At 38.2% G+C, this 27184-nt stretch overlaps 1 protein-coding gene across 5 annotated transcripts in view; it reads right to left on the reverse strand.

Moving 5' to 3' along the window:
* disc1 (DISC1 scaffold protein) overlaps positions 1-27184 on the reverse strand; it is a 56993-nt gene that overhangs the window by 23082 nt on the left and 6727 nt on the right. For all 5 annotated transcript variants that reach the window (XR_013296183.1, XR_013296184.1, XM_077581946.1 and 2 more), the window contains exons 3-10: positions 26137-26963; positions 24551-24620; positions 22436-22592; positions 20165-20249; positions 19420-19652; positions 16900-16954; positions 12603-12705; positions 10985-11173 (exon numbers count right to left, since the gene is read on the reverse strand). Coding sequence is in view for 3 of the 5 variants with exons in the window: in XM_077581946.1 (XP_077438072.1) it covers positions 10985-11173; positions 12603-12705; positions 16900-16954; positions 19420-19652; positions 20165-20249; positions 22436-22592; positions 24551-24620; positions 26137-26963 (1719 nt within the window). In the remaining 2 variants the exon portion in view is untranslated. The remainder of the gene's footprint in view (positions 1-10984; positions 11174-12602; positions 12706-16899; positions 16955-19419; positions 19653-20164; positions 20250-22435; positions 22593-24550; positions 24621-26136; positions 26964-27184) is intronic.

Raw genomic sequence — 27184 nt, forward strand, 5'->3', positions numbered from 1 at the left:
TTCCTTTTAAGCTATCTCTCTCTAATAAAACATGATTCGATACATATCTCAATATATTTCAAAGCGGAGAGATAGAGTTCAGTATGAGAATTTCTTTTAGAATGTCTCTCACTGTTGTATTGAGCAGAAAAATGCTGCTCAGAGATGAATGGAAACCAACTTCATTGAAGATTTGATGTTGTTCTTCCTCAGGGACTAATTCAAGACATGACATTCCACACAATTGTCAGAATTCTTAACTATCTATAAATTGTTTATTGTGCCCATGATTAAACAGGACTAATATCAAAGTGCAACTAGTTTTCTCTAGTTCATATAACTTTTGAGTAAAATGACAAGGGTATAATTACACTGTTACATGACTAATAAAAATACTGCATAAATCCTGTAGTTTACAGGCATTAGTTTGGTACAAAGTTTTCCAATTGTTTTGATGAGCTAATTTTAGCTGACAGAAGGGTCATTTTGAAGCTTAGAAACTTAACATTCCTCCATTGGTTGTCACCATTTGTCTATACTGAATATTTGTCTATAATCCTCCAAACTATAGTTTTTGTTTGGGTAGAGTGAAATTGTCAGGACATCCAATCTGTTAATTTACACTGCAGTCAAATTGACAGACATCTGATTCATATCAAATTTTCATCCATATATGGCCATGGCCTGAGGATGTAGTTTTTTTTCCCCATTCTCTCATATGATGCATATCTGAACTGGACCACTCAGCCATATATTCAATTTTCAATCAATACAAACAACCATTCACAAAGCCTTCCGGTTGTTCCATACCAAATCACCCAAAGGAATCTGAGAATTTTAACAGGACAGATTTGGATTTAATGAAACTTGGTACAGTCACGGATTATGATGGAACTTCATTAAATTATAGGTCAACTAAAGCCGCGGTTTGGGATGCACATCCTTTTTGCCAAAAAGGTTAACATTCGGTGGGCCGTAGCTCCCAAACCCTTGCTCCGATTGACCCAAGATTATAGATTTAGTGTTGTGCCATCACTATCAACAAGTGCACCAAATTACATTAAAATCTAAATTTGCTTGGTTGAGTGATTTGGCATGAAACAACCCCTATAGCTGTTTTTGTGTATGATTTTGTGGGATGAAAGAATACACACAAGCACATGGAGAACATGCAAACACACACGAGGACCTGAGCAGAGTTCAAATCCTGGACCTCTCAAATGTGATACACATGTGCTACCCACTAACACACTGTGCTGCCCCTGTTAGATATGATTAACATTTTAATTCTTTATTTCATATATTAACCATGTTGAAATGTTTTATAGATGTTTAAAGTAGGTGAAATAGTGTTGAACTCAGTATAATTTGACCTTAACCTAAACCATACACTTTGATTAGTCTAAAATTCCTTCTCAGTGTGCGAAAACACATTCTGTTCGTGAGAACAGAATCTGCCTCGAACACACACACACTGACTCTGTTGGCATCATCGCTCACGGCCACTCTAAATCTAGTTCAACTTGTTTGTGAGAGATATTGTTTTGAGAAAAAGTACCCGGAGAGTATATTTTGTCTGGAGATCGGCACAGCTGCAAATCTGTTGTATAACGTGTTTTAAAAGGCGTTTCACTTTCCAAGCTCGATACTATAAGAAGCCATCTTCCGCAAAGGAGGGGGCACAATGGGCACTCTGAAAATTCCACCTCCTACGTGATGTTCAGGGTCGTCCCGATGTCCGGAGATCTCTGTTTTAATAAATCATCTTTACAATGGTGTTTTTTCTTACATTAAAAATCTGTCTTCATATTTTTGGAACACGCAAAAGAGGACAAATATATTTAACCTCTTCACCCCACAGGAACCACGTGGTGAATATTCCCTATGTACTAATTCTAACTCTATCACTATCAGAGTGAGCTGAAGGTCAGGTACCAGCGCTTCTATTTAGATCTCACACCGAACGGCGACAAGAAACCTAATTGGTGTTCTGAATCATACCGTAGTTTGACATGCAATTTGTATTATTGTCTCGATGGCGGTTATTAGACAGTGTCAGCTCCGGTATGAGACGGGCGACAGGCAGACACAGCAGGGAGAAAGGAAAAATGGTTCAGTAACACACAAACACACACTTCTGTCCACACTTCTGTGCAAACACAACGCAGATAGCCCGGCTATTTCGAGACGCTGCATGTGTATGGAGAGGGAGAGAGCTCGCCTGAGACACTCAGCGTGGCCAAATCTCCTCATATGGTGCACGTGGACAAGGCCGTTCACTTACCACCTCTTTAATTGCTCCTGTGGTATCATATCATGTCTCCCACGTCAACTTTCATCCATGCATTCATTCATTTATTATGCAGCATGCAAATAGATAGCCACTGAATTATACATGGGGTAGGCTTTAAGCCTGACTTTGGATGAATGATGGTATGTACGAATGAGAGATGACAAAGTGGGCTTAAACAAGCGCAATAGACACATTTAGATAGGATTTATTGCAAAGGATTGAAAAAGACACAAGAAATGAAGATAGGTGATGCAGACATATTCATATTTCCTCCTATGCGAATCCTGTTATGTGCTGAGGAGAGTCAGCGCGCCATCTTGTCGCTATGCCAACCGCCAGCCAAACTCGTGAGCCTTTGTAGGTATTAGAGATGAAAGGAAGCTAATAGAAAGGGTCCAGGCATCAAGCAGCAAAAGCTACCACTGTGCGAAATGAACCCAAGCGATGGCCGATATTACCACTTCCTGTAAGTCGGCGGGAGGCAGTGTCATTTGGCAGACCATGCGAATAAAATCAGTACTAAAAAGCCATTGAAGATGAAGAGCCACCGTTGTAGTCCGTGATATATGAGGCCAAGCTCAGCCTCCCATTGTGACCGTGATCTCAGCAGGTGCTCAAAACACTGATTCCAGATCCCAAAGACTGGCTCCAAAAAGCTATCCAAAAGCCATTTTCACTGAAGCAACCCCCTTCGCTCCCGGCTGCTTTACTGGATTTTGACCGATTTTGCAAGGCGGCGGCCCACAGAATATTGTGTTCTATTGCTATAAAACATGGAACCTACCAAAAGAAAGATTAGAGTCTCTAAGTATATTTGTATCCGTTTTGCAGCAATTAGCATTAGAATATAGCTAAATTTCATCATTATTCACAAACGTGTTGAAAACACTGGGAAGAGGAGCTTGTTGCAACATGGCCCTGGCTGATCTCTTATACTTTGCTACTACCATTGCTTAAAGTGACCTATTCATGCCAGAAGCTGTATCAAAGCCTTCTCTATGCTTTAGCAAAAAAATAAAAATAAAAAAACATTTTCAAAAAATGTGTTTTTGTGAGTGCAGGACAAAGTATTAAAAACGTATTTATACGTTTTGGGGTTTGAATGAGTTCATGTTCCAAATGAGCCATTTGCCCTGACATGTTTCAATAATAATTTCTAGTTGGAGTGTCTCAGTAAAAAAATCAATTAGCAAGACGAGACAAAATTTGACGTTGATTAAGAAGTAGATTATAACGCATCGTATTTATTGAGACAAAACAAATAGAGCAGATTTATCGCACAGCGATACACAAAGTTAACAATGAATTATACGAGCATTCGAACAGCGCAGTAATTGAAAATGAATAATACAGTAATTTCCTGACTGCCTCGTAACAATACCGAACATCTGTGGGGCTTCTCTTCTATATTGTCTAACAAATTAGAGGTGTCTCTGTGCTAATGCAGCAACAACGATATGCATGTTATAAAAGCCCGCGCATAATAAGACAGAAGAGCAATTGTGTGTCTTTGTAACTGAACTGAAGGCATTGGCTGTGATGAATGTGTTTAAGCAAAACGCTGCAGGTAACACGAACGCGCTCTGCATTATGCACACGCTCGAAACGCACAGTGTGGATGTGTCTGAACGGAGCAGCCGCGCTGGCAGCGCAGGCTGGTATAGCGCACGCTCAATAAGCCATGCAGAGCACAGCAATACCCAGACAACAGCTGGCACAGAGAACATATTGTGCGACTGTATGCATGAATGCGCACGAGGAATCCAAAAGGAGTCGTTTGACAAAAATGTCTGTGTACACATGTGCATGATTGGAGGTCGTTTTTATTTTGGCAATGCACCACACTCCAACAAGGATGTTTTTAGTGAGCAGGGTGATGCAGAAAATATATAATTTCTACTTGTTGGGTCAAAATCTATACTCTCTATAGGCCTAACATTTTAAGCTCGCATAAATAACATCATCATGCTTTCTTCACCGCAATGTAAATTGCTTTCAGCAATCCCTCCCCGTTATATTCCTTGTTGTCACAAATTGGTCACTTTGCAAATCGATTGCCGCAGTTCCTTTTTTTTTTTTTTGTCTTCATCCCTAGACTCTCAACTGGTCCAGAATTTAGCTGCTGAAGTCATTACAATATCACCCCAGTCTTACAACAGCTATACTTTATTTATTTATTTTCTCTTTTTTTTTTCCCCCTCCCTTTTTTCCTAAGAGATTTAGTGGCAATCCATATAATGTATGACAGATATTGCAGTAGTAGTTGATGTTATGGATGGCCCTTGAAAGGGGGCATTGAGGGTTTGAAACATTCTAAATTGAAGCGGTAGTCAGTATAGCTGTTGTTGTTTTTTCCTAAGAAAAAAACAAAACAACAACAGCTATACTGACTACCGCTTCAATTTAGAAGAATTTTCAAGGGCCATCCATAACATCAACCACTACTACAATATCTGTCATACATTATATGGATTGCCACTAAATCTCACACACTTCCATCCACATCCTCTCTCCACCTCACTTTTTTGCCTCCCCACCTCATCACATCGCTCTTGTGGAACTCTCTACTGTCTAACCTGTGCAACACGAACTCCATTTCCCTTCTCAATTACTCCTCCAGGTCTTGTTGTTGAAAGTTAGCTTTAAAAAAATATATTATAGTGAAACCATTCTATACATCAGTTATTATTTTTTTCATTTTGAAAAAGTCTTTTTTGGCTCAGCTACAGAAATAATAGTTCCCAAAGTGAGAATATACTATATTTTTGGACTATAAGTCGCTCCTGAGTACAATTCACACCAATCAAAAAATGCATTATAAAGACGGGGGGCGGGTCGGACACAGACTGTATACGGCGCACTTATAGGTCACCTTTTTTTTGGGGGGGGGATAATATATTTTACATAAACCATGACCAAGAAAAATAAGAAGGTGATGGTAATACACCAAAAGTATTTTCCAACGGCCAAAAGAAAGTAGAAGAAGAAATAGAAGTAGTCATAGCAACGACAATAGCAATATGTTGTTACTTTGCTACAAACGAGGGAACCGTCTTCCCACTCCCTACTTTAGCATGCAGCATCCGCCACCACTATTTTTTATAGCACCAAAAGGCCTTTGGTCAGTGATGCGGGATTCTAGTTGAGGTAAGCCATTTTAAACTAAAAAGGACAACATTTTCGTAGTTAGAAGCGGAAGTGTCAAATCCAACCCGAGCTCACTCGCTGCCATCAACATGAGTAGTGATTGGGATTTGGGATGAGAGTCTGAGCTCTAATTTTAATACGTACAAGTCACACTTGACTATACATCGCAGGACCAGACAAACTATGAAAAAAAAAAAAACGGACTGCCTGTGGTCATTGTTGCATGCTGTTTGAATGTTGATAATTACTGAAACATCTATGCTAATTTCCGTCTCCAAATTAAAAACACATTTTTCATATGTGCCCTTTAAGGTGCATTCATTTGTCATTTCGCAATGAATAGTGCATTGATTCATCTTAATGACAAATTTCCGGCATAAGCAAGAAATGAGTATCAGAAGGAGTACAAATTGGTGCTGATTAAAATTAGAATTGCTCAGAGGTGATGAAGGACGACACTAGTTATTGCTATTGTTGAAGACAAGGATCTGATTTGTCAAGAGTAAGACCTCACTCGTATGATTTGCTGTTACGAATGCAGAATACAGTTCTCCATCACTCATAATTCAAGCTTGCTCTACAAATGTTCCACAGTCTACATTTTGTCTCATGCTAACTGTGAATAGCAACAACAAATGACCACAAAAGGTAGAATTCAATATACAAGATTTTACAGTTAGCTCTCCGTTTAATTAACTTGCTCACTACGCAGTGTCGTTTGAAGCGAAGACATTGATTGACACTGCGGACTTGTTTTAATAGTGATTCCTTTGGGTGCACATACATTGAGATATACAATGGAAAGTTCCATAACCCATACTCAAATCACAGGAAGAAGGAATCGGGCCAAAAAGAACTTCAGAAACAAAAGGCCGGAAACACTCTCCCGGGTCCACTTAACCACTTTAGCACTCTCAATCATACCGAGCCTTTTTTGGGGGGGGAGAAGTCCTGTCATACCTTCCATCAAGTTCTTAATAGAAGCACCCTAAAAGTGGCAGGGTAATGAATAAATCATATATGAATGCCCTCGGCGTTACTATCAGCACTCCATTAAGAGGAAAATCGCATTTGTGTAATAACTCTGAGTGGCGGTATTTGGATGTGCACTTCCATTGCTTGATACAAGAACGAGTGGCCAGAGTCCAAAAAAAAAACTGCTGCAAAGTAGAATGAAGGTGACGTGGGTGGGGGTGTAAAGAGTAAGACTGAGCACAACAAAAAGCAATTCATTGACTGTGTTACAGAATGTTCAACATTGGCAGCAGCATACTGTTTATGTCGAAACGCAAATGACTCCACTCGTACCCGAGAACACCACATGAATACTAAAAATAGCATTAAATAAGCATTACCAGAGTTAAAGAGAACGCACAGTCAGCGCTTTCACATCTCATTGTCCACACTCTTGGGGGTCATTTACCCTGCTTGTCCGGGTCTTTCAATTATTTATTTGCAAATTTAGCATCACTCGAAATCTCTCTTGGGGACAAAATTACTATCTCAGCTGGGAGTGAAACCTCTGGCTGTAATGGATTTCGTATTCATCAACACTCGTGCCAATGGCAATTAAGGACATAATGGCTCGAAAATTTCAAAAGCCCCGCCCTGAACATGAGGGGAAAGATGGTCTCAGACACTCGAAAAAGATGAAATCATTTCATAAGTGTCTTGTTTTAAAGCTTTTATCATCATCATGGTGCTTTTTTTTTTTTTTTGAAGCACTACAGTGCTTTTCAAAGGATGTACATCCAGTTTTATTGCGATGAGATGTTTCTAGGGGAGTAGGGAGTGCAATAAATACAATCAACAGGGCTTGAAGCGGTGAAAAGCCACAAAGGTCTTCTATTGACTTTCATATTAATTTTCTTCCCTTGTGTCTTCAGTCATTTTTTTTTTTAAACCAATTTTGAAAATAACAACCCCACGACTTCTCACACGCTGCTACCTGGATTTAATATTTCGTCCGGTTTTGTCATGAGGGCTCTATTTTCGTGCCCAGTGCAAATCTAGCATGAGGAGCGGTCTAAATCTGCGCAGGGGCGGGTTTGACTGGGTTTTGGAATTTTTGCAGAAACCCGCAGTTTGGCGCAGTTAAAAACAGGCGTTTTTTGCTTTGCTGTGGCCGTGAACACAGCCCACTTCATTCATCAGCAATTGAAAAAATGACGTCGTCTACGAGTATAGAGCCCTAACATTTCTATCCCCGAACAGAGGGTTGATTCCTGAGCACTAGAGGAATGAAGTGAATGAAATGAAATAATTTCCGAAGCGTCCTGCTTTAGAGCTTTTGTCATGACTTTGCCGTTTTTAAAGGATGCACTGTACATCCATTTTCATTATCATCAGATGTTTCTTGTCTTATAGGAATGCACTAAATACAATAAATTTCAAGTAAAAAAATATATATTTCCAACCCTCTCTAGCCAACGACTGCTAATGTGCTGTTTGTAGACTATCAGGTTCCAGCTTTGTGTGCGCCAGACCCTTATTACCAAGTTGGCTGACAGTTTAATGAGCCCTTAGCTTGGTGTCAGCAACACATAGAGAAATTGCTGCTGCTGCTGCTGCTGCCATATTGCGTGCGCCCACTTGAGCTTTTGAGCAAGGCGAAAAAAACAATCATTAGCTCGCCATCTCGTCCCACGTAGTGATGTGTTACGCACCTGACTCCGATTCCTTTGTCTAGCCTGAACATCCTACTTGGCTTCTTTTGTGTGGAATGTGCATTATCAGACACAACGTGTATTTAAGATGCAAGCGGTATGATGTATCGATTGCTGGGGATGTCAAATCTTTGTCCCGTGATCGATGTGGGCGTGAATGTCTTCGAGCGGCTAAAAGTATTACATCTTAATTGCCACTATTATTACGACTAAATATAATTAATGGAAATGTGAAAGAAGGACCATTTAAAAAAAAAAAAAAGGAGCCTGTAACAATGAAAGTGTGCCCCCTAGTGACGAGAGATGATGCATTCAAGAGCAGACAATGGCTCAACACTAATGGCCAGGCTGTAGTCACTAATGATCTGGATAAGAGAGGACGTTAGAAGGCTGACTGAACATGCAGGGTTGCTGCAATAGCTTCACTACCTGCACTGGTGTCTCCCCCCCTCATACTCCCACCTCACACAGTGAAGTGACCTTTATAGAGATCTGCCTGTGACTGATGGATTGGAGGAGCACTGCGGGTGGTGCCATCAAAACGCAATGCCAAGAGGCCAAACCCTTTAGTTAGCACTCCAAAAAGGCAAAGGGTTGTTTTAAGCATCATTTAGGTCTCCTGTAGCGCTGAAACGTCATATCGACAAAGTGTGACTGGAAGGTAATTGGCTAAAGTGTATTTCCCTCGTTCGCACTCCACATCCTCTTAACAGCTGCCAATTCTGATGCAAACTCATTTGATGTAGAGTCCCCAAAGACAGATGGCAAATTTTCTGTTCCTTTGCGAGAAAAGTCACCATTCTTTGATGTTCTAGAATCCCAGCATGGAGCCACATAAGAGAGGACCACTCTAAAAAGAGCGATTCATTTTGCTATTCATATTTAAAGAGGTGTTTTCATTGCCAAAGCGATGTGCCAATCAAAAATGGAACAAACGTTCAATGTTCATGAGCACTGACCTTTAATTATTATAATTGTATCATTACGGATGGATTTTAACTTATTCACTGCCATTGACGGCTGTAGATGTCAACAAGAGTATGAAAACCTAGAAGTTGTTATTGTACATTTAGAAAAGATATAAAATTTGTGATTAATCGTGAGTTAACTAGTGAAGTCATGGGATTAATTATGAAAAATTCCAAATTTTCAATAATCTTTTCTTCTTCTTCTTTTTTAAAGCAATTCTTTTTTCTTTTTCTTTTTAAATTTAATAAAAGATTATTAAAAATTAAGGGCGTCATGCGATTAAATTTTTTAATCATAATTAATAGCATGACTTCACTAGTTAACTCATGATTAATCCCAAATGTTATATCTGTTCTAAATGTACAATAATAATAAACAAATTCTAGGTTTTCATACTCTTCTTAACAAAAGTGGGGAAAATGTTAAACTAATAGAAATAGTTCAAATGAATTTTTGACCTCTATAGCCGTCAATGGCAGTGAATGAGTTAATTGTTATGCATACATATTAGTCAGAGCAATAGTTGCACACAGTACAAATTGGGTGTATTAATTATCCTATCATACAACTACTACATGATTATACTTCCCACTTTGTAACCTTAATACTGCCTATCTATCTATCTATCTATCTATAGCCAGCCATTCATCCATCTATCCATCCATGTTAAATGTAAGAGTGGGCATGCGTGTTATATGAGCATTTACTGTGATTATAAAGTCCATAGACGTGCACAGAGTAAAAATCGACAACAGAAATAAATATGTCAGTGATAAAACATGAAGTGGCACATCTGCTTCGAAGAGTTATGTTTCCGGTAGTGCACACTTTGTGTGACCACATTTATACTGTACGCATTTAGTAGTTTATTTGTGCAGATGTACAAATAAATTCTTAAATACAAATTTCTAGGGGTGTTAGAAAAAATCGATTCGGCAATATATCGTGATATAACAGTGCGCAATTCTTGAATCGATTCGATATGCGGCCGAATCGATTTTTAAACATCTTTTTTTTTTTTTATCAACAAAACGTCTTACTTAGGATTAGGATTCACGCATTAAGCATGGAAGAATGTTATATTAATGGAACATTAAGCCTTAATATTTTATTTCAGTGCTGTTCAGACATGAAACAGACTGCAACCTGTTTGTTAAATGCAGTGGCTCAGTTATAAGCCTGAATTTTCAAATAAATAAATACATTTTCAAACAAATCTTACAGTTTATGTGTACAAGTTTACAAACAAATCTTACAGTTTATGTGTACAAGTTTACTGATTAGTATTTTCTAGATTTGAGTAAAAAAAAAAAAAATCACAATAATCAATTTATAGATTCGCATCGGGATTAATCGGTATTGAGTCGAATCGTGACCTATGAATCGTGATACGAATCGAATCGAATTCGCACCCCTACAAATTCCAATAAGGAGATTATATCACAAAGGAAGGAAGAAAAGCCGACAAATAATTGGGGACTTGCAAACCTGGGATACAGTACCTTTCAAATATGCCCTCTAAAGAACAATGAGGAGCATTGTTGATGACATCATAGCAATCTGATTGGATGTTTGGTAAGTGCTTGAAGGCAATTACATCACTAGCACAGTGTTTTTCTTCACGATCTTCTTTTAGAACTCATCGGTTGAAAAATCACACTAATAGTTTACTTTGCTTTTCAGCATTGACACAGTCCATTTGAATTTTTATCAGGGTATGTTTTGACCCTTGTCTTTGTGTAGAACCACTACGCAAATGAGCAGCTGGAGGTTATGAAAGTTTGCCGTAGCCTTGTTGACTTTCAAAAGTCTTCTACGGTAACGAGCGGGCTAAATCTGCTTGATTATTGTTTCCTCAAGTTATTTCCTCTTCCTGCGACAGCCTTCCTCCTAGGGGACAAAAGTCTAATCTGAGTGCAGACAGACTCACCGTGCTGCACCTCCCTCTGCTCCAGCTCCTGTCTGAGCTGCTGCCGCTGCTCCTTCATCCTGGCCAGCTCTTGGCTGCTACCTGAGCTGAGGCTGTGCAGTCTCTTGGCCAGCGCCTCCAGCCGCTCCTGCTCCTGGTTGACCGCCTTCATCGCAGCTTTCAGCTCCTTGGCACTGCTGAAGTCGTTACCTGCAGCGGTGTGCCACAGAAACACATTATTGCCTACACCGCTCATTAATGAGTGACTTTTTACATTAATGGTGTAATTAAATGAGGTTGATGGTGCTCGTATAAGTAGAGTGAATCCCACAAGGATGAGCGGATTCCAGAGCACTGGTCATCCTTTGATGTGTTTGGATTTAGAATATATTTTCCCCATGGGAAATAATGGAAATACAATGAATGGGTTACCAGGGTCAAGCTATTACCATCATAAAACCGTTGTTAAGCGTGCAGGAAAGTAACATATAAAAAGGACCATTTAAATTAACACCTAACCTGTGATGAATGTGCACAGAGTTTATTGCTTGTGAGGTGAGTCACATTGAAAATGCACAGCATTCCATTCTTTTATTATTGTCGAATTATTGCTTTACAGTTGAGAGGTCATGGGTTCGAATACGGGCTTGTTTGCTTGTTCTTCCTGTGCTTGCATTAGTTTTTTATGGGTACCGCTGATCCTTATATCAGGCCTACTCACTCTGTAGTATAGGACAGTATAAGATTACGGTGTAAGAACAACTAAGCCCTGTCTGCCATCTAGTGGTGAAGGGTGATATTACAACTTAACCCTGGAGAACCCAAGAACCCTTTTCTTCTTTGGAAAATTATGAATTATACATTAAATGACTGCTATAAGTTCACTGAACACCAAAATATATGTTTTTACAATGTTTTTTTCAATTTATTCCCTAATTTAGGATTAGGGCGAAATTTGACTCTTTGGGATTTAGGGGTATCATTTCGAAAAATCTGAATAACAAATACTGTCAGTAAACTATTTAGAATTTAAGAAAATAATCAATCAAATACACAGGTACATTGAACAATATAATTTTTTTGTTTTATTTGTTGCATTTTAGCCATCTTGTCACCACCACTCTGGCTCATGTAAGTGCAATATTCATCCACTAGATGGCCCCATGCAGGGGTCAGAAGTGGCACTCTGGACTTTTGAAGTTAAATTTGGAAGAAAAAAAAAGGTCTTTGTTATTTGAGTAGCAGAATTTATAGGGGCCAAATTTGACCCCGTGGGTTCTCCAGGGTTAAAACTACAGTCGAACCCGGCGTACTCACAGTTGGGCAGCCGCAGATTCACAAATTCATTTATTTTTTTCTTTTGTCTTCAATATTTAAAATATATATTGAATTTCTATATGTGTTTTTTTGTAATTATTTTGGGGGACTTTGTAGGCTTTGTTTTGTTGTTTGTTTGTTTGTTTGTTTTGCGCCGCCAGTTGCCTATCCGTGGACAAAACACATATAAACCAAAGTAATCTGTTCTCATAAAATATGCTGAAATATTCCACCTCTGGATTTCTATGCAATCTCGCAGCCGTATTATTAGAGATTCCACTGTCAATTAAGGCATGACATTGGCGGGAAAAGGCGGAGTCACCTGAGATGGCGGCGAGTTTGGCTTCATGCAAAGCTAAGAGCTGAGTTTCAGTCTCACTGACTTTCCTCCTGAGGCTGCTGCCCAGCTTCTGACTCATGACCACCTAGCGAAAGGAGAAAAAAAAAACAGGCAGGGAGAGGTTAGTCACTAAAAGACACACAGATCCCAGAGGATGCACGGTTCATTTGCAGCTCTGTTCCAATGTTCTTTTCCAACTCATTTTCACAAGACGCCGCCGATTCGTTTCGGTCTTCTATACATGTTTTACATGCCTCTAACCTTTAGGAAGACAAAGACCTCTCCGTCTTTCATGAGGATGTGTGTAAATGTGAAATCTCCATAAAAGATGCCGTAGTAATGTCAGAGAGGAGAGAGACACTGAATGTCATGGGGGGATTGCGACACCACAGCTCTTGCAACCTGTGTGGCCTCCATCAGCCCCTTTCAACTTCTCTTTTTATACAGTGTGGAGTAGACAGCCAGATCCAATACCCACAATGCAATTCTCATCTTATGTGGAGCTACTCCATTCATGGCTCTAAGGGACGTGGAGCAGGATTCACCTTCATGTTTCCTTCTTGAACCTGACACAGTTTTGTGCTACCCTTTGAAAATGTTGTCAAATGGATTGGTTTTTCTGCGGCATAGCATCTCCGGGGGGGGGGGTCTTCTTCACACAGAAATGTAGAAATCTGTCAGGCTTGCATAATTCTATTTAAAGCTTTACACGAATTGGAAGCTGCTTCCAACATAAAAGCCATTTATGTAACTAGTGATTTAATTTCAAGACACATTTTAAAGCGAAAGACATTTATTTTCTTTTATTTTCTTTTTTTTCTTTTTTCTATGGAGAGCTCAGTATTGTTCATTCGATTTGACATGTCATCATTGCTCTCCTTTTTTTATTTATTATTATTTTTTTTTTAATATATATATATATATATATATATATTTATTTTATTTTTTTTTGTATGTGTGTGTGCGTGCGTGCGTGCGAGCGTGTGTGTATTCATTAGTTCACCCAAAACCTATTAAAAAAAATCCCATACTAATAATATAATATAATAATAAATTGCCAAATGCAGAAACATCAATGTAAGTTATCACGATGTGGTGGCTCTCGCTAACAGGCAGAATTAAGTAACCAGAATTAGGTTAAAAAAATGGCGAAAGACATTTCTAATGGACTGAATGACTTTTTAATTAATCGTTCTTTAACATCAGGTGTACAAAAAAAAAGTTTGAAGTGCCGGTGAAAGTCTCTGATGGTGGACTTTTAAAAATGTCCAACCATTTAATGGCGTATTTGTCACACAGAAACAATAAAATTGCCCCCACCCCACGCCACACCCACCATCCCCCCCAACCTCCAATTAGTCTTTTCAAATGTATACTGCCTCTAGTGTTTTCCACATTAAGCATTGAGATCAGTCAGTGGGAAACGCAAACCTATGAGAGGCATGCAAGGTCACTGCTCAAAGTGAAACCGCGTAGCCATAAAGCAGGACTCGACTCGGTATTCATGACAGGATGTAGATGAGGTACCACTTAACAGCAGTAAATAGGTTTTAAAATGGAGGTATTAACTCTGCCAGTAACAAAAGAACAGTTATGCACGCAGCATGACTTTTTCTCACTACTGTCACACTTGAGTGAAATTTCGGATCCGCGGTTTGCCGGTCGCCGCTTCTCGTAAATAAATAACCAGTAAAGGGAGAGGTGTGCTAAATGTCAGCGCACTATTTTTGGAAAGAAGTAGGTTTTCTTATCCAGTGAGTTGAATCAGCATGCTATGATTATTTTTTTACTTGAATGCAATTTATCAACACTTAAATTCTACACTTCATTGGGACTTGACTTAACACCACCACCACAATTCAATTAACAGGTCCTTGGGGGCTACCTGTTGCAAATAGGCAATATGGTAGGATAATTTTTGTTTCTGGCATTTTAAAGGTGAAGTCAACCCCAAAATAATTTTTTTCTTGACAATAATATGTTCTATTGCAGCCCAACTAGTCTAAATATGGTATTCTATTCTAATATTGCATTAGTGGAATATGAGTTAAGAAGCAAAATCCAGCATTTTTTAGCAATATCAGAAGGTAGCCATTTTGCCACTTGCTGTCGAGTGAAAATGACATCACAGTTGCTCAGGGCTCAGGTGAGAACCAATCACTGCTCAGCTTCAGAAAACAGGTGAGCTGTGATTGGTCGTTGCCTGAGCCCTGAGCAACTGTGATGTCATCTTCAGTCGACAAAAAGTGGAAGAATGTCAGCCCCCAGGATTTTGCTGCTTAACTCATATTCCACAAATGTAATATTAACTCATTCACTGCCATTGACGGCTATAGACGTCAAAAATTCATTTGAACTATTTCTATTAGTTTAGCATTTTTTTCCACTTTTGTTAACAAGAGTATGAAAACCTAGAAAAACAATTATTGTACATTTAGAACAGATATAAAATTTGGGATTAATCCTGAGTTAACTAGTGAAGTCATGCGATTAATTACAAATAAAAAATTAAATCGACTGACGCCCCTAATTTTTAATAATCTTTTCTTTTTTGTAATCTTCATTTTTTTTAGAGATTACAAAAAAGAACAGATTATTAAAAATTAGGGGCGTCAGGCGATTACATTTTTTAATTGTAATTAATCGCATGACATGTTTATTTTATGGGTATTTCTTTTTGGGGATTTTGCACTTTACCAACTCTGCTGTATGGATGCTGTTATACATTATTAACATTTTGAATTCTTTATTTCATACATTAACCATGTTGAAATGTTTTATAGATGTGAAGTAGGTAAAATAGTGTTGAACTCAGTATAATTTGACCTTAACCTAAGCTGGTACACATTGTTTGGTCTAGAAGTTCCTTCTCAGTGTTCTGTGCGAAAACACATTCTGTTCGAGAGAGAGAGCGCGCACTCCTACAACTATACTACATTAGGAGCTGTCGAGTTCAACTTGTTTGTGAGATTTTGTTATGGGAAGAAGTACGAGAGGTGCCCTGAAAGTATATTTTGTCTAGAGATGAATACAGCTGCAGTCTGTGTACGAAAATAATATTATGTAACATATTGAGTGAGAACCAATCTGTTCTACTCATTCTTAGTAGGAGGAGAAGGGGCGTTTTACTTCCAAAACTCGATACTATAAAAAGCCCTCTCTCCCAAGGGAGGGGGCACATGGGCACTCTTTAATTCCACCTTTTACGTGATGTTGAGTATTGCTGTGACCGGAGAATTCTCTGAAATAAATCATCCTTGCGCAGGGACTCTGTTCATGTCTTATCTCATGATTTGATTTATTGGACACGCAAAAGTATGGATTTTTAAGTATACTCCTTCAATGCTTCAAACGAAGTTTCGTTGTTCCCTTGTGACAATGACAATACATATTCTGAATCTGAATCTGACTTCACTAGTTTTTTTTATTTTTAAGAAAAGATTAAAAAAAGAAAAGATTATTAAAAATTAGGAGCGTCAGGCAATTACATTTTTTAATTGTAATTAATCGCATGACTCCACTAGTTAACTCACAATTATACACAAATTTTATATCTGTTCTAAATGTACAATAAAAAAAAACTTCTAGGATTTCATACTCTTGTTAACAAAAGTGTGTGTGTGTGTGGGGGGGGGGTTTACTAATAGAAATAGTTCAAATGAATTCATGGCAGTGAATGAGTTAATCAGAATGTCATGGTTAGACTGGTGAGGTCACATATAACATTTTATTGTGAAGAAATAATTAAGGTTCACTTCCCCTTTAAGGTTTAAGTTTCCTCACCATCTCTAATTTTTGCCTGCTAAATTTGTCTAGTTGCATACACACTCATATTTCTAAAGATTATGTTTACAAACCAACGAAATGTGATTATATATATATAGTTAGTTGTAGCGTGTCAAAAAAAAAAAAAATCCAACAGAGTCTTCCTTGTCATGTTCTACACATGTGATATAACTTAAGAGTGATTAAAAAGTTTGAGCACTCTTGACTTCTGTTTTTTTTTGGGTCACAGAAAAAGGTCTCACACAGATACAATGCATTTTTGAACAGGACACTTTCAAAACAACATCCTGTGCTGATTCTGACCCTTCCACTTCAATTGTGGAAGGTTCACTGCCTCGCCAAATAGAAATAACCGCATGAATACAAACGCTGACATTTAGCATGCAGATTTATCACGCTGAAGCTGATGCACATCCTTTCAATTTCAACATGCCACTCATTGAAATTCATACACGCTCGCTCCCCAAAAAAAAATAAAAAAATAGGGGCTTACTTTGGCTGTAGCTTCTTTGATGGATAGATTCAATGCCTGCTCCTGCTCCTGAAGCCTACAAAAGGAAACAAAATGTTACCGCACAATCAAACGGATAATTTCATTGTTTTGTTTTCTCCATCCGCAAATGATTTCGTCTTACATCTTCCCATCTGAAGGTTGAATGAAATATTCTCCTTTAAAACAGTTGGTGACTTTTAAAACTTTCTTAAAGTTCCAATAAAAGTTTGATTGCACTTTTTACCCAGCAGTGATCCCTGTAGACACTGAAGAGGAGTTTTTACACAGGAAGTTTTTGAGCACTGCCACAAAACTCATCAAGCATGTTTAATACTCTTTAGTGACTCATTCTTTCGATTTCTGTGGTGACGTACATGGACTTTCCTGACTGACCTATTACTGTAGATAAGTGTATGAGTTGCATTTTTCAGTTGATCAAGTAATAATTTAGTAGTTGTAATAAAGGAGAAAGTGTTTATATCACACAAAAAAAAGTGTTAAACAGTGGTAAGGTGTGTCTAAACCACCATTTTTATTTTTATAGGAGCAAGGCGACTATCCTTTACCAAACAGGGAAAAATAAATCTTGATGGACATGACCTGCTCTTTTTTTCCATAAATGCAAAACTGCAACACAATCATCTTGCTGACCTGAATCATCACGCAGCAAGATTTGCAGCTGAATGCCCTATCCGGGGTGGAAATTTCAATCAGTTCTGAGAATAAATGTATTCCGACTGAGGTGAGAATAAGTCAGATATCAAATTATACCAGTGATGGCGGGTCACGCCACCGGGAAGGTGATAAGTACAATTCGCATGTCTTTCTAACACGTGGCGAGACCGAGAGGCCTCGCAGAGTGCTCTCTCGTGAGCTATTATCATTAGATATGCAAAGTAATCATTTGCATTTGAGGAAATACATTAACATTCAGAGCAGTTTCAAGCAGGTGTGAGAGAGCAAGATGCTTGGAGATGTAAAGAAAGAATAGGGTTACTATACAGTCACTCTCCATCTGAAATGAAATCTATCCAATTAGATTCAAGGGTATATAAAGTGTGTCAAAAAAATGGTGTCACAAAAGATATAGCGAATTTTTATGTGTCAATGTTAATCCGCCTGGAGTCTAGCCCGCTTTCCCAGACTTCTTTTGCCATCTTCAAACACTCTTGGAAGGATTCTTCTGGCATCACATCCATCTTGATATCGTCTCCATTTTCAAAACAAGTCCCCTTAACTCATTCACTCCCAGCCATTTGCGCTGAAGCAACCCCCTTCGCTCCAGGCTGTTGTATTGGGTACCTGGTACCTGGCGATTCGATTCGTATCACGATTCATAGGTCACAATTTGATACCAATTAATCCCTATATGAATCTATAAATTGATTATTGCGATTTTTTTTTCTTCTCAAATGTAGAAAATGCTAATCAGTAAACTTGTACATGGACGTAAGAGTTGTATGAAAATGTATTTATTTATCTGAAAATTCAGGCTTATAACTGAGCCACTGCGTTTCATGTTTGAACAGCACTGAAATCAAATATTAAGGCTTAATGTTCCATTAATATAACATTCTTCCATGCTTAATGTGTGAATCCTAACCCCTAACTAAGACGTTTTGTTGAAAATTTCCATAAAAAATTGATGTTTAAAAATTTATTCGGCCGCATATCGAATCGATTCAAGAATTGCGCGCTGTAATATCGCGATATATTGCCGAATCGATTTTTTCTAACAGCCCTAGTTTTGACTGATTTTGCAAGGCCCACAGAATATTGTGTTCTATTGCTACGGAGCCAGGTCGGTTGAGTAGGGAGGTCGGTCTAGCATGACGATGTTCTGCATGAATTGGCAGATGCTCAATGCATTGTGAGCAGGCGACACGGTGAGGCAGCCAAAGTTGCCTCTTCTCGCGCACTGAACAAAGCAAATGGCATAACTTTCTGGAGATGTGCCAACTGATAATAGCCACATTTTGTAGTCTGGGTTTGAAATGTATGTTTTGTGACACCTTTCCTGGAGGTTTACTCACACTCCTCCTAAATTGTGCAGGAGTACCTACACTTTATTGAATCAAGTGTATTACGTGGATTAATGTTGAGTGTATCTATATGCGCAACACATCTGTTTTCCCCTCTTCACTTGTCTGCGCCATCATGTTATATTATAATTGATTAGCAAAAAACAACCTCATTATAAAAACACTGTCTTGTGGATATTAGATGAAAGTACCAGGGAAACAATGATTCAAGCTATATACTGACGCATAACCAACTAAGCATGGTCACATGGTGATGAAAATACAGAATGACGCAAGGGACAGTTGTCACCCAACTGATAGTTCTCTACCACCATCATCTGGTGGGTGACAGTACTGCAGGAATTGTAGTAATTTCACGGTGAGGGAAACAAACTGAACTTCGGACATTTGACTGTGAAATGCTATCACTGTTCTTTGGCATTGGTCAAAAATTCAAATGTGCAATTTAACATACCCACATATTTACATTTAATCTAACCTGATCATGGAGGGAGGCGGCGAGGCGGAGATCTGGAGGCGGTTCTCAGACATGACAAGATCCTGAAGTGTTGCGCTTATGTCTCTGAGCTGGGCCGTGGTGCAGCTCCTCAGCACGGAGCCCTCCAGCTCCTCAGTCTCCATCTGCTGCTCCTCCTGCTGGATCTGCTGCTTCAGACATCCACTGCGATCCTTTAAATCCGCCAGTCGTTGCTGCAGCTCCTCGATTTCCTCCTGCATTGCAAACATGAACAGAACTTTATCGAACCATAGACATATTTTGTTTTGTATACTCTCAATGCTGGTATTGGGTTTCATGTAAACTAATTGTGACAACAAGACATGTAAAAATAAAAAATAAAAAAAAACCATGTCTGAGGTCTGAGGAGATTTTCAGTTTTTCACATTTTGGCACATTTTTCAAATCAGAATTCAAATTTGCAAAACAGCAAGTGCATTACTCAAAAGCCATTTTCTTTCTCAAAATTCTTGGTACGTCTCTCAAAAGTAAATATTTGTCACTGAACATTTCAGTCATTTTGTACCATAAAACAGTCACATTTCTTAGTCATGTTGTCAATATAATAGTGAAATGTAAACTGCTGTTTCCGTTTTGAAGCCAAATTCAGTATTCTAAATTGTGACATAAGCAAATGGAAAAACGTCCAACATGCAAATTATGTAAATGCCACAAATCACATTTAAAAGAGCTTTTTGGCAGTCTGTCTTATTTGAACTGAAATTACCTCTACTGTTCGTTTCTCTTGCGTGAGTCTATCTCGACGGCGCGTCGAGTCTGACGGCTCTCCTGCATCGGATTCCGCTCCCAACCTGCTCAACGAAACAAAGAGTCACTCGGGGGGGTCATCTAAAAAACAGGATCAGGATGACCTCCCTGCTAAGCTTTGTTTAGCATTAGCGTGATGTGTAGTCATTTCAACACAGCATCTCTGATAGATAAGCGAAACATTATGTTTGAACTTTAAACTACATTTCAGGATGTATGCAGCAGCTCTCCTGCTAGATTTCTTTCCTGTCACCAGAATTATGTTGCACAACTCTCTTTGCTGAAGGGAAAAAGCATCTTCTTGAACATCATGAAAAAAAAGTAGGGTACATTTTGGACTACAATGTTTTTTTTATTCAAAACCACCGAGTGTGGTTTATACTGTGATGAACAACAACTGAAAACTTGACCCTGTACGTGGGTTAGGGTTGAATATCATTGTAGTGAAAAGATCACAACGTTCCTCTTTGTGAATGATAAAAGACTATTTTGATGTCTATTCTGGGAACTTCAACTTGAGAACTCTGTATGGAAAGATTCAGGAATACGGTTTCTGGAAATTTAGGGCAGCATGGTGCACAAGTGGGTCGCATGTTTGCCGCACTGTTCTGATGTTTGGGGTTCAACACTCAGCTAATGCTTACTGTGTGGAGTTTGCATGGGTTGGTTGGTTTGTTTGCATCCTTGCTATCTTAAGGGTAATTAACTCATTCACTGCCATTGACGGCTATTGACGTCAAAAATTCATTTGAACTATTTCTATTAGTTTAACATTTTTTCCACTTTTTTAAAAAGAGTATGAAAACCTAGAAAAAAATGTATTGTACATTTAGAACATATATAAAATTTATGATTAATCATGAGGTAACTATTGAAGTCATGCGATTAATTATAATTAAAAAATGTAATCGCCTGACGCCCCTAATTTTTAATGATCTTTTCTTTTTTTAATATTATCTTTAAAAAAAAATTGGGAAGTCATGGGATTAATTACAATTAAGAATTGTAATCACTTGACGCCCCTAATTTTTAATAATCTTTTCTTTTTTGTAATCTCTAAAAAAGTAAAGATTTTTTAATCGTAATTAATTGCATGACTTTATGAAATAACTCATGATTAATCACACATTTTATATCTGTTCTTAAAGTACAATAAAAAAATCTAGGCTTTCATACACTTGTAAACAAAAGTGGAAAAAAATGTTAAACTGATAGAAATAGTTAAAATGAATATTTGACGTCTATAACCGTCAATGGCAGTGAATGAGTTAAAGGCTTGTCTGTATAGGTGTGAATGTGAGTTTGAAATATTGTTTGTGCTTGAAAGTTGACATATTGTACCTTTGGGGTATGTAAACTTACCGTATGAGTACAACTGTAAATGTACAAAAGCTAAACGTCGCTTAATGACACAAAAAGTGTTCAGTACTTCTGCTTTTACCACTTTTTAAACTCTTCGTTGGGAATAGTGGATTACAAGGTAACAAGTCAGCTTGAGGCCACAGGTTTGTGCCCGCAATTAGAGACATATTCTACCATTCACAAATTTCACACTCAAGTCATTTTTTATGCACCTGGCTTGTGCACTTTCAGGATGTGACAATTCTCCTATTCAGACTTCTGACACATCCACGATGCATATAACCTGATTCGGTGCAGTCTAAGGGTGGCCCTAAAAAAATAAAGTATGCCTTTTCCAACTTAAGCACATGAGAAAATATGCCTCTAAGAGTCCCCCGAGTGCACGACAAATGATTGACACCTTGTAAGTCACACCTTCTGTCTCTGATTGGTCATTTTACCTTTGCCGCTGCGGTTTCTTATATATCAAATGAGAGGCACTAGATGGTGCCAGAGATGGCTTATTTTTTATGTTTAAGTACTACTGGAATGTCATAACATGTTAACAAAGATGGCTAAAAGTTTGTTTGTTTTTACGGTAATTTAAATTTTCCCCTTTAAGTACCGTTTACATCCTACTACTTCCTCAGTAGTTTTATACTAAATATTCTTCATTGAGGCTTTTGATTAGTCAATTAAAGAACTTGGAAAAAGTCTCCAAGTTTGAATTCAAAACTACCCAGGAAACGTTCCCTGGTTTCTGTAGAATGTCCTGAATCTATAAAAAAAAAATAAAAAATTATCTGAAATAATTACAATTCCATGGTGTAGACTGAATTGACAAAATGAGTGTTGTTATTTACATGAGACTGATCCTTGGTTGACCGACCTGTGCTGACTGCTGTCTCCCCTGTGGAGGGCGCTGTGCACCACTTCTCTGAGCCTTTGGAGGAACAAAGCCACGCTCGGCTGTCTGGATGGTAAACCGAGCTTCAGAGCTTCGCGCTCCTTGCACAGCTCCTCCAGCTTTTTCCCAAATCGCTCAGCTGAAAAGACACACACATGCCAGATCTTGAGCTTCAACAGTGAAGTCGTGCCAGAAGGTAAATGAGGACACCGCATGCAAGTTTGCTTTTGCCTAAATTTGCTGATATACTGTACTACAAGACTTTACACCTAAATTAATTAATTGGTTATTTTCTACGGAAGCGTATTGCATTCATTTGAGAAAAGAAAAAAAAACTCCTGTTTTTCTGACAAATTTTGGGGGGAAGCTTTGTTTTTTTGAGTACTTATTTTCTGAATATTATTTTCTGCTTTACTGAATATTTTTTCTGTCCAAAAATATTTTGAAAAACAGGCTGAAAAAAATATTCAGAAAAACAGGAAACAAATATTTTAAAAAAAACAGAAAAAATATATTTTAAAAAACAGAAAAAATATATTTTAAAAAACAGAAAAAATATATTTTAAAAAACAGAAAAAAATTCATTCAAAAAAACAGAAAATAAATTATTCCGAAAAACAGAGCTGGTGTTCTGTTTTTCTGAGTATTTTTAATTTTTTTTTTCCTCTGAACTCCAAGTGACTTGTTGCTAATAGCGGAAGCGGCCACTTTCCCGCATACCTCCATATGCAATAAGATGGTCATGTTTACTTACTGGCTCTCAATAAAGGAATGAATGTGTATACTGTATTGTGGTTTGTTCTCTAATCTCTGAGGGAAAACCCCTTCTTTTTTTTTTAATATTCAGAAAAACAGAAAAAAAAATATTCTGAAAAAATATTATTTTATAAAACAGGGGGAAATTACACACAGAAAAAAAATAAGAATAATATTCTGAAAAACAGGAAAAAAAAATAAACTGAATTTTTTTTTTAACTGGGCACTTTTTTTAAATAAAACAGGAAAAATTAACTCAAAAAAACAAAGCTCCCCCCAAAAATTTGTCAGAAAAACAGGAGTTTTTTTCCAAGTGAATGCAATATGCTTCCGTAATTTTCAAACTGTGCATTGAGCAATATTTCACATCTAAACAAACACCAGCCCATCCATTTGCTACACCATTTAACCATTGCACATCGACAAACATACTGCAGTGCACATACTGAAAATACACTACCGTGCAAAAACACTGGGTCAGCAATGGCTTTTCTCCACCAATGATTTGACATAGTAAAACTGCAAATGGAAAAACTGGTATCGTTAGCAGAAATGAGCAAAAATAAAGCATACCATGTTATGGAAAAAATATTATGGCATCCAACTTGACTATTACATGTACAGTACTGGTAATAATTAAACCGAATGCTTTGTGAGTCACAAAGGTATCTGCAGGATGACAAGAGCAGATGTTGGTGTAGCTATTTTAGTCACATGGTCCAAGAAATAGGTCAGAAATGAGCCCTTTCCTCCATGCGTCTCTTGGGCCATAACTTGGTTAAACAAGGTCTTTAAAATACAATTGAATCTTGTTTGATTTGAGGACCCATTAGACATATTTTATGATAAGAATTGAACTAGTGCACCACAAGGACTCCTCTTATAATATACCCGACTGCCCTAATTCAGTTTATAAATGTCATCTTGGTCTGTTTTTGTAAGTCAAAGAAGTCTGCCAACGGTTAAGTGTGTCAGGACAATATGTCCTCAGATTTGTTAGATTTTTTTTTTTTTTTAATCAAATCATGAAACAATTTCATCCAGCAAGAAATCACCATCCTTTTTTCCTCATCTTTAATAAGCACATCTAAATGTTTGGATCTAGAGTGAACACAATGTTCAGTCTGGATATTATTTATCCCTTTTAGCCAGAACATGGCCTTTTTTTCTGTGTTCTGAAATCCTTTCAGTAAATCTAATTCGAACACACAATTATAGCAGAAAGAACAAATTGTGTACACAAATATAAATATAAACAATATATTGTTACATTCTGTCCTTATAAAACCATAATCTTCCTTTAGCTTTTAGGCCTGCCTTAGTATTGACTGGAAAGTTCACCTGCATCATAGTCATCATCCACAATGGCCTTTTGCTGCAATCTCTGGAGCTTTGACATCATGGATTCAATCTGAGGAGGAAACATGAAATCAAGAAGAATAAAATTAACAAGTGGTCCAGAGGGCAATACCCTTTTCACGTTCAACGAAGGGCCAAAAAAATGGTAAAAGGCTAATGACCGGCAGATCACAATACATAATGAGGACGAAATTCTTGAGTCAATCATTTAACACTAACGGCAGATTCTCTCTCAAGAGATGGAAAGATTTGATATGATTTACTATGTAAACTACATCAGCTCAATGTCAAGTTGAAGTTCAGAACCATTGTGTCATACGATTAATTCAAGAGATTTTTAAATATGACACGTGATATTCAGGGTAGTTTTTCTTATGTTGTTCATAAGTGCAATTGTTACTGGAACAATGTTTATTTTACAATCTCATTAACATGGTAAAATTATATATTTTGACAAATGTAGCTATTTGGGGGATTAAAATTGTATCTATATATATATATATATACACACACACACTTGTTATACTTGTACATGTTTTTTATGTGAATCTGAACTATCGACAGCCGTTAGCTCTTAGTTTAGCTTAGCATGACACAGAAGCGTGACAATGACTACCCTTTTAAACTACAGAGTTGTGTTTTGTTTTCACATACCGTATACAATATCTTATTATGAACTCCTGTCAGTAATTAGAAGTTAATAAGAAGTGTTGTTTTATACAAGCCAAGTATGAACCTGGTATGAACTATGCTAGTCTGGTGCTAGCTCTAGCTAATGCTGCATTTGAGGATGGTCGGAAATCGGATTTATCCGAGTTGGTTTTCCCCAGTTCCGACTTGAAAGCGTTCGAGGCGAATGTAAACAACCAAAATGGCGGATAGTGATACATTGTTTTTTATTTTGGTCCTCAAAACTCATTTTGACCTCCAGCAAACTTGCCTTCTCGCAATTTTGCTTCATTTATTGTTTTTATGTTATTTTATAAGCATTTCATACAGTTCAGTAGTGCACTGTATAATTTCATGCAGGGAGATAGCGGCTTACTGTCACGTACGTTGTGTTACGTCAAGTTATGTCAAATATTTATGAATGAAGAAAGCTAAAGTAAATTGTGTTTTACCATTTACGGTCTGTGTTTCCAAAGGGGTCGCCATTGTAGAGTGACGTCACCTTGTAGTCCGTCGGGGTACTTTTTTTCCCCGACTTCACAAGTGAGATTTCCGAGTTCAAGGGGGCGTTCCTGTACACACTTCCTGGTTCCTAGTCGGAAAAGTCAGACTTCCGACTATCCTCGAATGCAGCATAAGACTATTATCCAAAATAGCAGTAATTTTACATTAAGTCAACAAATAAAGCCACATCGGTTCAATTTTGTGGCTATATGTTAATTTTGAAGCGTTTGCAATGAATATTGTGAAGTAAAATTACATAAGTAACTTTATTGTCAAAATATTACAGTCAGTGTAATATTTGGGTGTTTTTTGGAATTAGGCTATCCTTAAAAAGTGACTGGGCTGAGTGATTACTATTGGCTGCAAACTTCAAACCAAACTAGATATTCAATCACCTTAGTGTGCGTGCGGTTGTTTTGGAGACAGTCTTGCAGCACGTGGTCGTACTTCTTCACCAAATTGTCCCAGCCTTGGTCGGAAGCAGGCGTGCCGCTCTCATAACCCGACGTGACTGATGATGCAGAGGCGGTGTCGGAGTCAAGTGACAGTGAAGAGGTGATTTCGGAATCCAGACACTGGAAGTCGCCATTTGGCAGGTAAGACGACACCTCCCTGCTGCCCCACACCCGTTCCCCCCAAAATCGTGTCTCCTTTTCTTCATGGCTGCTCAGGACAGAGTTGGATGTGACCTGGCTGGACGGTTTTGACTCAGGTTGACCAAGAAACGATGCTGGTTTCATTTGAGAGAAGTTAGGCACTTGTGTGGATTTCGGTTCTGGGTCATGTGCTGGTGTGGCAGGGGTCGAGAGAGTCCTGAGAGACTGTTGAATGAAACTGAAGCTGGAATTGAAAGAATCTTCCGGGGCAGTTGAAAGCGGAAGTATTGGAATGTGGTTTGAAATGAGTTCACTTGATTGATTGGATGTAGCACTGACGGCACTGTCATTGATGGAGGGAGGAGGAATTTCATGAGAGTTTTTGTCAGGTTGTGCCATTTTCATTGGAGACATTCTGACAGCAGATGTTAGACTCATCCCATCGATTTGACATCCACTTTTCCCATTCATGCAAATTGCTCTATCTTCTCCTTCTTCCTCATCCTCCTCATCTTCCGGTTCCTCAGTAGGGCTCGGAGATCTGGATTGCTCCCCTCTCATGTAGCCGGGCCTCCGGTGGAGCTTCTTACAGTAAACGCTGCCAGCTGTCCCTGAGGCTCTGCCACCTGTCGACACACAGATTAACCATTAAGCTGGACAACACGGTCAAGAGGAAGATAAAGAATGGCTCGGAGACAACATTGAGGACACGCTATGCCAGGAACATGTGGCGCCATATTACTCGCGGATGGGAATTCACAACATTGTTCAAACTAAATGGGAGATTTTATGGTCAATGATGAGGCCCTTAACTCCAGTACGTTTGAAAAGAAACACACGGGCAGAT

This window comes from Vanacampus margaritifer, chromosome 12 (genome assembly GCF_051991255.1).
Source record: "Vanacampus margaritifer isolate UIUO_Vmar chromosome 12, RoL_Vmar_1.0, whole genome shotgun sequence".
Lineage (NCBI taxonomy): Eukaryota > Metazoa > Chordata > Actinopteri > Syngnathiformes > Syngnathidae > Vanacampus > Vanacampus margaritifer.